General features: G+C 41.1%; 1 protein-coding gene across 6 annotated transcripts in view; it reads left to right on the top strand.

The window, feature by feature from the left end:
* Positions 1 to 826: 826 nt before the first annotated feature.
* Positions 827 to 15,313, top strand: part of gab1 (GRB2-associated binding protein 1) — a 70,867-nt gene continuing 56,380 nt past the window's right edge. Inside the window, exons 1-3 of one of the 6 annotated variants that reach the window (XM_017717663.2) lie at positions 828 to 1,118; positions 1,209 to 1,287; positions 1,403 to 1,530. In XM_017717663.2, coding sequence (XP_017573152.1) covers positions 1,459 to 1,530 — 72 coding nt within the window. In that variant the 5' untranslated portion in view covers positions 828 to 1,118; positions 1,209 to 1,287; positions 1,403 to 1,458. Of the gene's footprint in view, positions 1,288 to 1,402; positions 1,531 to 15,313 lie in introns of all 6 variants that reach the window. The other 5 variants (XM_037538508.1, XM_017717664.2, XM_017717671.2 and 2 more) reach the window with 5 other exon arrangements.

Raw genomic sequence — 15,313 nt, 5'->3', positions numbered from 1 at the left:
TTAAATAATGAATTTGAGAAATGAAGTTGGCCAATTCGTTCTAGCATTTAAGAGACTCCAACAGATGATTAATGACTAATCTGCTTAGTGAAGGAACCATGAAAACAAAAGGATTTGCTGAGCCATCGTCCTCAGCTCAGAGCTCCAGAGCTCCAGAGAGCAGCCCGCGTTTCCAAACGAAGCGAGTGAAGCAGGCGGGGCTTTGTTGGTGGGGCTGATTGGAGAAGGCGTTTCCCATTACAACAGCATTCCAGCCATGCCAGAGAGAAAAGAAAACGACAAGAAATACTGCGTGAACAGATCTGGAACAATTCTTATCCTGATATTTGCCCTAAAATTTGCATTCCTAAGACTGCAGCTGTTAAACCATATAGGGAAAGAATAAGACACAACATGGCAGAATAATTTTAATAAAAAATATGTTCTATACAGTATATAATTCCAGATGATCTATAACTATAACTACCTCGTCATATCAGATCCTTATTTTTAGTTTTGGATGATAAAAAAACATGTTAACCTCCCTCGTAGTTTAGTCATGATTTATGGACGAGGCGCTCTAAATGCATTCTGGTAAGTGTAGTGTACATGTACAGGCGCGACGCCCATCGATGGCGTTTCTAGTCAAATGTACCAAATTTGAAAAGAATTTGGTCTTTATCCTGTAACAGTGGAGAGGGATTTTGGCTGCGTTCATTTTGACTGCGAAGGTTAATGCACGATACGAGACAAAGCCGCGCTGGCCGTGCTGCTCGGGACAGCTGTCGAAGACTACATTTCCCATGAAGCGTCGCTCCATTTTTTTTTTACTCATTGGAGTTCGAGTTTGGGGGAAAAAAGTATCGACGGTTATCGCCTGTCAATCATCCAGGAGCTGAGGGGAGGGAAAGGTCGACGAGAAGGGAGATTTTTCCCTGTTGAAACAGCACAAGGCTGCTCTCTGGACAACAATGTGCTGGAGAAGGAACGAAAACGTGTGGGAAATGTTCAGTTTTGAACCAAAACGAGCCAGTTAAAACAGCCCCGTCGAAGTTGCTGGCTTGGGCGATTGAGTGTCACCGCGTCGGTTCGTTCGTCCGTTGGAAAACGTAAAGCGAGGATTATTCTCACTTCTCAAGGTGTGTAAACAAAAGCGGAGGGTTTTTCACACATACGGATATTGTGTGCGTGTCAACATACAGATATTTTGGGAATATTTTTCGTTTAAGACGGTGTTCTTCCCACCGAGAGGAAGGAGCTCATTCCTAAGAGTTTGGCGTCGCTGTGGAGAAGCTGGAAGCACTGACGGTATTTTTCTCCTCCTCTCTTTTCGCTCTTCTTACGCTTTGGTCCAAACCGCCTCGCTAACTTTATCCGCTTAACGTTATGCTCTTACAGCCGTCGTTTGCGCTTTGTTTTACAGGTTTGCTCTAAACTTGTGGCTTCGAGGGGCTGAAGAAAGAGAAGACCAGGGAGAAAATGAGCGGGGGGGATGTGGTGTGCTCGGGCTGGCTGAGAAAGTCTCCGCCAGAAAAAAAGTTACGGCGTTATGTAAGTAAATCTCAGTTGTATTCAAATGCGCTGTGGTCTGGGGTTTAACCACAAAGCCAGCTTCAATGCAAATCACCTGCTTTCAAATAACCGAAAGCCTGCCAGGTACGGCTCGACGAGGCAGGCTTGAGACCAAAAATCGTGGTGAGCCTGGCATATTTAAAAACCTCGGCTTACCTTGAGCTACATTCCCCAAAACCTGTCCTGGGTGTGTGCAGGCTTGTTTACTTGTCAACATCGTAGGTCCTGGAGTATTTTGAGGCTGTGCTGTCTTTCCCTCCTTCACAAAAGCACATAATTAGCATGGCACTTGGTGGAGGACGCTAGAAAGGCTTTATTTCATGCAGTCATGCCTTAATTCCTACTTTACACCTCCAAATATAGACCGGACACTCTCTCTTTGGTCAGAGTTGGCGTGCTGTTTTCTTTTTCTTGCTTTATGCAGCAGGTTTGAGAGTGTAAAGCACTGTGCTGAGCATGAGATGTGGCAGAGCAGTACATGTTCATATCCTTTATGTTGAAATACAGCAGCACCTTTCGTGTGTGAGTGAAATAAATGTGTCAGGAGAAAAGGAGTAAAAAACGCACGGTGTCAGCAGTCCACTATTTATACTTGTGCTGGAAAATCAACTTTCTTATGAAGAGTGCGTCACTGAGCTACTGAAGGCAGAAGTTGAACATGTTTGTGTCTCACCTGTTTTCATTGGGGCACTTTTGCAGTGACGAGGCAGTCAAATGCTCCAGAAATTCTCTTTGACAGTGAACTAGGTCAACAGTCATCTGTAAGTTGAGACGTGAGGGTCTTCCTCGCTTGCAGGATGTAATACATCTCCTTTAATCTATAATGAAATCACTGGCTGCTCACCTTGCTGTCAAACCGTAGCTGAACACGCCGCTGATCTCCTATAGGCATAAGCATTGCTCTTTTATTGGATTTCTTTCATCTAGTTCAGCAGGAGACATTCACCACTCAATTCATGTGATCTTTTGTTTCAGGACTGAAATGGCCTGTGGGTACAGTGACGTTGGGCTTTTAGCATATCTTGTCATTGTTTGGAAGGAATGGTTTTCTTTGCCTGGCAGATTGGGCCACTTCTTGGCTTCCGCTGTTTAGTGCATTGAGCAGCTCGTGCTCCGAATTGGTTGAGAAAATAAATGTCTGCTCTAATTATCCCTGCACTGTAACGGACAGTGGAAGCAAGTGTGTGCAAATGTGATCATTTTTTCATGGTTTCTGTGGCTTTATGCGCCAATTTATGTTCATTTTTTCCCACAACCGTTTCTTAGGCTCGCTTTAATAATTAAACAGGCTGTTTGTTTTTGTGCCTTATATGTAAATGACCTCTGCTCTAATTGGCTGAGCTGTGTTATGCCTCATTCAAAAGGCAGCCCAAACAGAAGCACTCCTATTAACCTCTGTCTTGGATAGGGCTTAGATGTTGGCAGATAAGCAAGTAAGTGATGCTGCTTGTTGCTGTTGTCGTTTTTCTTCGGAATCAGTGCTAGCAGTCCCATTGGCTTTGGTTGACTCTGGAAGTAAGAAGGGAGCTGTGGGCCTCTTGTTTCTAAGAGGCCTGGTAGCAGCATGCATGATCTTTTTTGTCAGACTGCTGCCTCTTTTCCATGGCTTAAAAGTATAATATTAAAAAACAAGCGCTACATTATTATTTTTTAAAGTTAAAATTGCGATTCCTCCTCAGAATGTTGTCTGTACTGTGTATGGAGAACCCGATGCACACATACACACAATACAGTTTCATTATGTTCAACAACACAGGTATAGAAACGGAGTCTGGCACAGTGTGTAATATGAGCTAAGGCAGCTTGACAGCCATTTTCATTTGCTCTAAGAAGTGTTACGTCAAGTAATAGCCTTTCCCAGTATGAGCCATGTACAAAGCTGGACATTTTTAAGATTAACAAGATATAAGTAATGCATATAAACAATATATAAATAAAAACAAAATAACAGTTTGGCTTACTGAGAATATGTTTAGTAAAATTATGGCAGCTATTCACATATAAAATGTATATGAAACGTTTATTGTGTTTATAATGCTATTTTATATTCATATTCAGGGTTGCATTTTAGGAATTTAGGAAAAGTTTTGCACAATTTCCCAATTACCACAGATGTGGTAGATTAGCTGAGACATGTTTGGTGTCTCAGTTTCGCTTCCTTAGTTTAGCACTGGAGCTACGGGGCTGGCATTGCTGATAAACACTAGTTGTAAATAGTCACCCAGATCTTTTCCATATATACATCCCCAAATTTTCTCTCAGACCACATCCAGATCTTCATCAAGGTCACGCAGACTTGTCGATATGGTATAGAGCAGGGCTCTTAAAATCTGCTGCTGGAGGACCGGTGTCCAGCAGTTTGGCGATGTCCTTGCTCAAACACATGATTCAGCTCATCTTTTAACTGCCAGGTTTGGTAGGTGTTTTTTTTGAGTAGGGCAGTTACCAAACTGGATTCTGGGGCTGCAGGGTGGGAGTTGAATACCCCTGGGTTAGTGGATAATATGTACTGTGAAAATGAACAAAACATATAGACAGCTGAATGATTAATATGTTCATTAAAAAAAAAAAAATTAATGATTAACTGTTGTTTGTAAAAGGAACACAACAGAAATTGTGAACGGAATGTATAGCACCAGTATGTCTGTGTGTCGAGCATACCTGAAGGGTGAAGGTTGGAATTCGGCACACCTGTTGTCTAAAGTTGCTGCCTGCTAAAGCTGGACAGTATTACAATATTTATTGGTGTCATGATAAATTACTTCACAGTATGTGACTGTATTGTTTGCTGAGCATATTGTTGATATTACGAGTGTTTAAAGAGGTTTTGGTTCCGTTTCATTAGCTTTGGTATAACGTAGCGTGTAAAAAGAGTGAATTCTTAGTTCTGATGTTGTTGGTTTTTTTTTTTTTTTGTGGTGCAACTTTATTCCAACTTATCAGATTTTAGGAAAAAATAAATATCAACACACATTATGTGTCGTGAAAAACTTCTTGAAGTTTCGTGATCATACTTTTTTGCCATATTGCCCACATTTACTGACTTCATGCAGTGAGGTAAGTACATTTAAATAAGAACTGTAACATTATTGCATGATTACAGTAAGCTATTTTTACTGCCACCTTGGCCAGCGTTTCTTCTGTGAGTTTGAAGTGTGAAATACGGTTCTTACATGAGAACGTTTGTGGTGCAGATACAGAGCCCAAACTCCCAGCTCCTCTGTTTCAAGCTGAGCGACGCAGAACAAAGCTTTGAGCAGCGAGGGTCAAAAGTCTGCTGTGTTCCTGGCCATTTGGCTGCAGATCAAGAGCGAGGCAGTTCAGCTGACTTTGTGCTGTTTACTGGGAGTGCACTGGAAGGCTCAAAGTGCATGTTCACTTTTTCAGTACGGATGCCCTCATACTGACAGTGCGTAGCCATGGCAACTCATTTGCAGAGGTTTTGACAGGTGATTTGATGAGTGATCAAGGCTAGGAGTGTCACAAGTACACTCTTCTTAGAAGCTTTCAAAACTGCATCAGTGCTATATTATCTCATTCGGTATGCAGGTAGTATTTGTATGGATATACAACAATATTGGCTTTAAGTTTGTACAGTATTGACAGATAAGTTTTATACCCATGATAACAGTCTGTTCCTTAAACTAGATGTATCCATATTCCTGTTAGAAATACACTATATTGGGGTTTTTAACCCCCAGATTTTTGAAAATGTACAAAAACCCGAATGGAAAAAGCCCAAAATACACTTTACACTAGAATAAGGTGGAAACATTAGAATATCACTGAAGGCAAAATGAGATAAAGGTGATGGGAAAGAGTTTTTTGAATAAATGATGACATATCGAGCTGTAAGTGAGAAATGATGGGCCCCACAGGTGGTCTGATTGCAGCTTTTGGAAGTTGCTTTCGACATTCGAAAATGCCTGATCAGAAGCTGGTGTCAAAAATGGTTTTGCACAGTGTGCTCTAGAAGTGTCTGGTGCATTTGCTTTCCCAGATGTAAGGTGGATGTGATTGGGGTGACATGGATGTTTCTGCCCTCATTAGGTGGTCCATTGCTCATCGTGCCTGATGTCTGAGCTGTAACCAGTCGTAAAAAGGTGATAAACGGCTGTACGGATAGTTCAACGTAAAAGCAAAAGCAGCGTTATATCCCTCTATCTCGCTCGTTAGCCTACATCATTGAAAGTGACTTCATTTATTTTTTGGAAATTTCATAGACGCATAACATTTGAGAAACGTTTAAATAAAAAAACCTATATTCCACCAGTTTCTCCATAATTAAATTGTTAATATGTAATAAAGAGGATCAGACATTTGATGCATTTAATGCCTCTGAAAACGTCCTTAAGCTGTTACATAAAATTATTACAAATATGCTTCCGCATGCCTAGGATGCCTGCTTGTTTTGTTAAATAAGCTTTAAGCCAAAACTATCGTAAAACAAGGCAGAGAGGTACGTGCAGAGTATGTAAAGCAAAACTCTACCCAAATAAATTCTTTGTTAATATTTACTACAGTTTTGCCATCATCAACATTACACCAAGAACAACCTAGTTTTGACTAATAAGATTAAGATTAAGGGACCCTTATTAGTCCCACAACGGGGAAATTTCACCTCCGCATTTAACCCATCCATGAAGTGAACCACCACATACACACTAGTGAGCACACACACACTAGGGGGCAGTGAGCACACTTGCCCGGAGCGGTGGGCAGCCCAATCCGCAGCGCCCGGGGAGCAGTTGGGGGTTAGGTGTCTTGCTCAAGGACACCTCAGTCATGTGCTGTCGGCTCTGGGGATCGAACTGGTGACCTTCCGGTCATGAGGCTGGATCCCTAACCTCCAGCCCATGACTGCCCCCTACTATGATATGTTGAGAAAATATGATGTGGGTTTTTGGGTGTTGAATTGGATTTGTTTTTTTGCAGTAGTGTTCTATGCAGCGGCACTATTGTCCTCCAAATATGAGCTATTAAAAGCTTGGCTGTGATTCAGTGAATAAAGATAGAATCTGGAAAAAAGTCCTTCTTTGTGTTCCATTGCATTTTTCCATCTGGCTCTTTGTCTTTTAACTTTTGTAAACTTCCTTTTTTCATTTTTTACTCCAACCCCCACCACCGTGATTTGTGCTGTTTGTGAAATATATGGAGAGGCAGTGAAACTTAACAGGCACGCGGACTTGAAGTGAGCAAGTTCTTATAGACATTGGCAGAGTGTTGAATTTGAATTTTATTGCTCTGACAACAGTTCACTCACACAATTGTCGACCCTCATAATCTCTTTTTGTATTTTCTTTATTTTACAACAGTCACTGAAAGGACCAACTTCAAAACTTGTTCTTCTTATTCTGTGTCTTTGTGTGATTATTTATACTGCTGTGACTTACAACGAAGTGAAACAAGTTATAGTGAGCCTTTCTTATTCTGGTGTGAATATGTGAATGCCTGTGGTTTTTTTGTAGCACTCATCAGGAACTTTTTAGATTGGTCAGCATGTGCTTGAATAGCACACAGTGGACATTTCTGCAATTCGCTTGAGTGAATGGATGTCACAGTTTTTATATATTTGCCTAACTTGCTACATCAGAACTTCATAATGTTATTTTTGTTCTCTTTTGGTTTTGTTCAGCAGCAACATGTATATGCATATGTTATGCTCTGTTTACTGCCTGAAAAGGGTCTGCGTTTCTAAGTATGTGCAGGTCTTGCTAGACTTGAGTTCTGAGCTGGTCAGTTGCTCCTAGTTTGTGGTTGTTTATTGCAGAGACAGAATATGCCTGCTTCTTCTTTTTCTTCTTTTTCTTCTTTTTTTTTGGTAAAGGTCCATGGCTTAAGGATCTGAAGGGGCCTCAGCGTCAGGCTGTAACATTCAGCTTTCCCACGATGCACCAGATGGGGGTGGGGTATGAGAGAGAGAGAGAGAGAGAGAGAGAGAGAGATTGGGAAATGTGGAATGTCTGGATGTCTGTAGGCCTACAGCAGGCTGCAGCTGTAGTCATCTAATAGAGAATTCCAGTTCTCCCTTAATGCACTTCAGTAAGCTACTGGGTGCTGTTAACCACTTCCAAACCCCAGTACCCATAAAGCCATTATTCATGTCGGGGCTATTGGCTGCTTTTCTGCTTATTGCCTGCAATGTATGCTGTTGGGGCTTTACCAGCTTTTCACTCCATTCACTCAAACGGAACAAAGGAATGGCTTAATTTATTGTCATTAATTAATTTATTTACCTAAGTAGGCATTCATTAAATCTACTAAGGTGCTGGAAACAGAATTGCGTAACGGTGGTCTTCAAACAAACAAGGCAGCAGAAATAAACTGCCATTTGTGACAGAGTTACTGGCTTAGCTGTGTATGGGTACAGGACTACTTTGCTCTATCTGGTTGTGTTTTGTTTGGTTTGTTTTTCTTTATTTCTTTCTTTCTTCCTTCCTACTTACTTGTCTGTCTGTCTGTCTGTCTGTCTGTCTTTGTTTTTCTGTTCTTTCTGTCTTTTATTTTTCTCTTTGTGGTTCTGCCCCCCCCCCTTCTTGTTTCCTTGTTCTCTTGCTGTTTCTTCTCTCATGTTTTCTGTGTCGCTCCCTCCCTCCTTCCCTCCCTTCCCCTTTCGGTCACTTATATTGTGTGCAGCTCTGAAATGATGAGTAGTGCTTCTGTAAATGGATTCACTTCTCAATAAATTATTAACTGCCTGTTACAAATAAGAAAAAAAAAAGACTATAAAATATTAATATACAAAACCTGCAGCTGAAGGTATGACCTTTGTGCTGGGTAAGCCTAGTTTGATCTGAATTGAATAGTTTGTTTCACGCTTAAGTAGAGATGTATAGCATGTTTTCTGCACCTTTTGAAGTCAATATAACACCTTAATTTAATTCAATACCAGCGTTAATTTCCAGCTTGGTGTGTTACTTCTGTTTTCCTAAGTTTAATTGTAAGTTTGGAACACTTCAAACAGGAAAAAAGATTATAAACACACAGTAGTTTTAAAAACATATTTTCACTTCCTTTTTTCATGTTTTGACTAACCGTTGTCTCAAGCACTCACAATGGGCTAAGAAAGGCAAAGCTGAACTGCAGTTAGCATGGGTTTTTTTTTTTTTAAATAGTGAGGGATGCTGTGTCTGTAGTCACTTTTTTTTTTCCTGGTTCATTGACTAGTATTTGTGTATTATTTATGTCGTGTGCATTGAAATAATGACCCAAAAAACTTAAGTTTAAAGCTGAAACTTAACATTTATTTATCATAAAAGGTAACATAGTAACATAGCTAGATATAAAACAAAATTAAGTATTTAAAGAATTAATAAGCATGAATTTAGTTTTATTTGTTTCTTAAATGATCCCATTATACAGATTTCTGTCTGTGCAGGTTTTTTTTTCTTTAATAGTAGAAATCAGCTTCTTCAGATAGAAGCCATGTTATCTGTAATGTTACATAGGCGTTTTGGTAAGACTAATTGTCGAGCGACAGTGGTAGGTAAATGTAGTAGGTGTTTTTGCCAAGGACTTGTTTCCTGTGACGTTTCTGTTTGGAAAGGGAATTAGTCCTTCCGGGCAATGATGTCACCCACTGTGCTGTCAAAACGCTATAATAGTGTACTGCAATATCCTGGAATGACCATGTGTTTCTTTCTGGACGTTAATATTACAGAGCATTAGAAAGCGCTTTAAGAAAACCATGTGTTAAAACAAAAATTTTTGTGCGTGCTTGCGTACGTGCGTGCATGTATGTGTGTGTGTGTGTGTGTGTGTGTGTGTATAGCGATCAGGCATAACATTATGACCACCTCTTTATTTCTGTGCTCGTTGTCCATTTTATGAGCTTCACTTACTATATAGGTGCACTTTGTAGTTCTACAGTTACAGACTGCAGTCCATCTGTTTCTCTGATACTTTGTTATCCCCTTTTACCTTGTTCTTCAGTGGTCAGGACCCCCATGGACCCTCACAGATCAGGTACTATTTGGTTGGTGGATCATTCTCAGCACTGCAGTAACGCTGATGAGGTGGTGGTATGTTAGTGTGTGTTGCACTGATCTGTGAGGGTCCACAAGGAGGTGGTCAAGATGTTATGCCTGATAGGTGTATATATATGTACATATTTAAGTGTGTGTGTGTGTGTGTGTGTATATGTATGTATATGTCACCGTGTACATTGTTATTCTCTTTGGGATTTCATGCTTGTTTATTAGAACCAGATCACAGAGCCACAGTAGTTGCAGTTCTTTTTTAGTGAGACAGAAACACCTTAATTGAGTGGTTGTAATTGACTACGATAGGAAGCGTCTGAAAACCTAGAGCCGTTACCTGAAAATGGCACAAGAATGCAGTCACGTGTCAGCTATGCAGTTATGTTACAGGTTTATACCTGCCCAGAGAACAGGACCGTGGGAGTTGTGCTAAACGGCTGTGGATTTCTCGTTTTTCATGTGTTTACATAAACAGTGCTAGCCGGGAAAGTGATCTCCCTCCCAATAAACATAGCATAACCATGGTGGTGGCTGAGGGAGGCATTGATGGCCAAGCCCTCATGAAGAATGGCTGTGGTGCTAACATTTTTGGCATCATGTAAACGCATTTGCTGTTGTGGGAAGCCAAATTTAAAGTCTAGGTACTTGTATGTGGGTCAACGCATGACTTCACTCTCATAACTACATAACAGTAGTTTCATTAGTTACTGAGTAATTCATAGTAGTGCTGGGCTTACTAATGCTGCTACTTTGTGCTAAAAGATTGCCTTGCAAAGCTGATACAGCTTGTTTTTATTGGACCTCACATATGTTGTACTGATTGTTTTCATTTATTGTGTTAATTGTTTCATTTCTTTCAAAAAAATCCAAAGCACTCAGCAATTGACATACATTGCAGTTAAAGTCAGTGTGAACCAGAAATCGGAATGCATTTTTATTTCTTAATGTGACACATTTCCAAGTGAAACCAGATACTTAGGCAGGAAATAATTGTGGGCGGGACATGATGTTATTCTTCTGGATTTGATTAGAGCATGGAAAGTGGATGATCCAAAGCTAAACAAACACGGAACCGGACTCTGATGGTTGGCGGACTATTTTGCGGAGAGGCCAAAGATTAAAAATACATGAAGATGTGGGCAGAAGTGTACACTATATGCAAAATTTTTATTTGTATTTTCTATTACTTCTAATACTTGGTTGGTTCTTGTAAATAATAAAGTTTAATTTAAAGATGATTTTAAAGACAAAGCTGAGGTGAAGCGTTGTTTGGCAAGCTAGCCTTTTAGCATCTGCATTGCTTTCTTTCTTCTTGGCTTATTGTAAAATATAAATTTGTGTATTAGTGTAAATACCTAACTGTTGTGAGCAAAAGATTGACTGTGTGTGTTTGTGCACCTCACTGCCTCTTAGAGTTGCTGAGAAGAGGAAAAAAAAATCGCAAATCCATCTACACTGTGGATGTTCATGTGATTATGGCTTGCCAGTAAACAAACTGAAATTGCTCATGGAATAGGAACCATTCCACAAACTCACGAAGTGAGAGCCTAAAGAGATGAGAAGAAAGGTGGTTGTCTATTGACATATGTGTATGTGCAGCCAGGAGCAGAGGTTATGATGGGTGTTAATGCTTGATGATAAGTCAGGATGGTGGGAAGGGGAGGGAAAACATGGTAAAATAGTTTTGGTTTGTGCAATTTTTTTCCCTGCCGCTGGAACAGTGATGCAACCAAACCTCAGACGGTGTTTAGAGGCAGGCAAAAGTCACTAAACTTAGATAATAGATTATGGAGAAACAAGATTTCTTTTCTTTTGTCAATGATAAACCAATGGATTGTGCTTAATATGACCAAGGACATATACTAACAAGGTAAAAAAAAGTCGACTTTAATTTTGGTCATCTATCAGTATCACTAAAGCTAAAAATCTGTGTTGTTTTGTGACACCAGTACCAGTACAGATAAGTTATCCAGTACTGCTAGTAGTTTCCAAGTAATGTATATAGTATGTACTGAATAATATGTTTTAAGATTAAGAGCTAAATAATAAGCCTAAGTATTAAAGGTCTAAGATAACTTATGCAGTAGGCTCCAGCAGGTTTCCTGCAGGTTGCTGGAGATTTCTGCTGGGTTTACTGTGTGATTGTTGGTTAGACATTTTGTTTCTGTGGTTGGTTTGGTTTTATTGGTGCAACGGGGTGTGTGCGTGTTTGGTTTCCAGTTGTGAAGAAACAGGCCTCAAAGGCCATAACTCATTCACACACCACTCTCTAGAGGGCCTCCAAATGCAGCATCTGCCATCTCTCTCTTTTCTCACACACACATACACACTTGTCTTTTACCGCTGTGCTCTCTTTAGTTGGAGTTCTTTATATCTATAAATTCCTCTACAGTAATTATACAGTCATAGCATGTCAGAGGACAAACTCTTCAAACTACTTGCCTTTCCTGCACATTTTTGTCCACATGTTATATGTATTTACTTTCATCAGTTCCGCTTTCACTGACAAAAGCAACAAAATACTTTTTAGGAACACTGTTAGGGAAAGACTTTTTACCTTAACACAAGTTGAGTTAAATTCTTGACCTGCATTTTTGTGCTGGTGACTCCCAATGGGAAGTGCTTCCCAATTTTAGGTCTATTTCAGGATCAAGCAGTCACATGTCTCAGGCATCTTCCACAGTAGCCACGTTTACATGCAGCCTGATAATCCATTAACAATCCGACTAATAGCTCAATCGGAATAGAATACGTCCATGTAAACACCTCAATCGAAATAGACGAATCCGATTGAGGCCATTCGGAATACAATTTCTATCTGATTGAACGAGGTGGGTAAACCTCTAAATAATCTGTTAAATAGAAGAATAACCGTGTGAACGCCTGAATCCGATTACACTCCAGTCGGAAGGTGTAAGAACGTTCTGCACATGCGCAGGTCATAGCGAAAGGTGGAGCAGAAGGTCATAGCGAATGGCGGAGCAGAAACTGGTCTGCAGAGGAGACGAAGTTTATGCTCTGAACTTTAAAAGACTGCGGTGGGATGGACGTCCAGCTTATGTGTCTCAGAGCACGACGTCTTCCTTTATAAGTACATGTGAAGGACGATTTTCTGAGTCTGACATCAGTTTAAAGCAATTAAAAACACAAGCGCGCCAACTGGAAACTCATCTCATGCCAACTGGACCTCACGTGATGTTCGCTGTCATGGTAACATTTACTCTCAGCGCTGCTCCATGCTTGCGTGTCATTTGTTTCTTGTAGTGGGCATGTAAATGAAGATTTTCATCAGATTGTTGAATAGAGTTAGCAGATAAACACCTCAGTCTGAATCTGTAATCTGATTGTGTTAAATTGGATTGGCAAAAATCTTGCCAATGTTCATCTGCATGCATGTAAACGCAGCCAATGTTCATCTGAAGTGCTCCACCTGAAAGCGTGAAGACCAGCTAATGTAAGGGCTTAGTGGCTAAGGGACCTAAACATCTCATATAAGACCAGTTTAGGTCTTAGGTAGGGTTGCACACCTACAGGGCTGGTTTTGTATCGGGCTGCTTTTCCTGGTTCAATACCAATATTGAAAACTTCAGTAACGGCCTATACAAATCCTATATTTCTTCTTTAAATAGTAGGTTGGTGGGTTAGTCTTGCTTCCTAAGTGGACAGCTTGATTTCACAGAAGTTTTTGTGTGTGTGTGTGTGTATGTATGTATGCATGTATGTGTATGTATGTGTGTGTGTGTGTGTATGTGTGTATATATATATATATATATATATATATATATATATATATATATATATATATATATATATATATATAGACACACACACACACACACACACACACACACACACACACACTTACTTCTGTGAAATCAAACTGTCCACTTAGGAAGCAACACTGATTGACAATCAATTTCACATGCTGTTGTGCAAATGGAACAGAAAACAGGTGGAATTGGCAATTAGCAAGACACACTCAATGAAGGAGTGGTTCTGCAGGTGGGGACCACAGACCACTTCTCAGTACCTTTCTGCTTTCTGGCTGATGTTTTGGTCACTTTTGAATGTTGGTGGTGCTTTCACACTCGTGGTAGCATGAGACTAACTCTACAACCCACACACTACTCAGGTAGTGCAGCTCATCCACAATGGCACATCAATGTGAGCTGTGGCAAGAAGGTTTGCTGTGTCTGTCAGTGTAGTGTCCAGAGGCTGGACGCGCTATCAGGAGACAGGCCAGTACACCGGGAGATGTGGAGGAGGCTGTAGGAGGGCAACAACCCAGCAGCAGAACCGCTACCTCCGTCTTTGTGCAAGGAGGAACAGGAGGAGCACTGCCAGAGCCCTGCAAAATGACCTCCAGCAGGCCACAAATGTGCATGTGTCTGCACAAATGGTTAGAAACCGGCTCCATAAGGATGGTATGAGGGCCCGACGTCCACAGATGGGGGTTGTGCTCACAGCCCAACACCGTGCAGGACGCTTGGCATTTACCAGAGAACACCAGGATTGGCAAATTCGCCACTGGCGCCCTGTGCTCTTCAGATGAAAGCAGGTTCACACTGAGGACATGTGACAGACGTGACAGAGTCTGGAGATGCCGTGGAGAGCGATCTGCTGCCTGCAACATCCTTCAGCATGACCGGTTTGGCAGTGGGTCAGTAATGGTGTGGGGTGGCATTTCTTTGGAGGGCCACACAGCCCTCCATGTGCTCGCCAAAGGTAGCCTGACTGCCATTAGGTACCGAGATGAGATCCTCAGACCCCTTGTGAGACCATATGCTGGTGCGGTTGGCCCTGGGTTCCTCCTAATGCAGGACAGTGTTAGACCTCATGTGGCTGGAGTGTGTCAGCAGTTTCCGCAAGATGAAGGCATTGAAGATATGGACTGGCCCTCCCGTTCCCCAGACCTGAATCCGATTAAGCACATCTGGGACATCATGTCTCACTCCATCCACCAACGCCACGTTGCACCACAGACTGTCCAGGAGTTGGCGGATGCTTTAGTCCAGGTCTGGGAGGAGATGCCTCAGGAGACCATCCGCCACCTCATCAGGAGCATGCCCAGGCGTTGTAGGGAGGTCATACAGGCACGTGGAGGCCACACACAATACTGAGCCTCATTTTGACTTGTTTTAAGGACATTACATCAAAGTTGGATCAGCCTGTCGTGTGTTTTTCCACTTTAACTTTGTGTGTGACTCCAAATCCAGGCCTCCATTGGTTAATAAATTTAATTTCCATTGATGATGTTCGTGTGATTTTGTTGTCAGCACATTCAACTTTGTACAGAACAAAGTATTCAATGAGAATATTTCATTCATTCAGATCTAGGATGTGTTATTTGAGTGTTCCCTTTATTTTTTTGAGCTGTGTGTGTGTATGTGTGTGTATGTGTATGTATGTGTTTGTGGGCTGATCATATCTTTCAAATTGGCTTTCTAACTAAACTTTGATTTATTGAGGCTCTTTAAACATATAATGCATAGGCTGTGTAGGCTATTTAGGCCTGAGCTGAAAGGTGGACAGATGATCAGTAGTCAGTTATTTTCTGTAGTAGCTACGCAATAAAAAGCAGGTTTAGGGTATCTTACAGGAAAAGTCAGTTCCTCCTTGATTACACAGGCCCTGTTTGCATTGTCACCATGTAAAAAGGTTCGACTTGTGCAGTTTATAAACAGATGTGTTCTTTTATGTACGATGGATATTTACTCAGCCACGTTCTTTCTCAAGCTCAGATAAGATAAGGTCAAATAGAGAACAGTGATCTTGGGCAAAAG

Source organism: Pygocentrus nattereri, chromosome 5, assembly GCF_015220715.1.
Source record: "Pygocentrus nattereri isolate fPygNat1 chromosome 5, fPygNat1.pri, whole genome shotgun sequence".
In the NCBI taxonomy this organism is placed as follows: domain Eukaryota; kingdom Metazoa; phylum Chordata; class Actinopteri; order Characiformes; family Serrasalmidae; genus Pygocentrus; species Pygocentrus nattereri.
The sequence above is the reverse complement of the archived record's forward strand: the minus strand, read 5'-3'. Positions and strand labels throughout refer to the sequence as shown.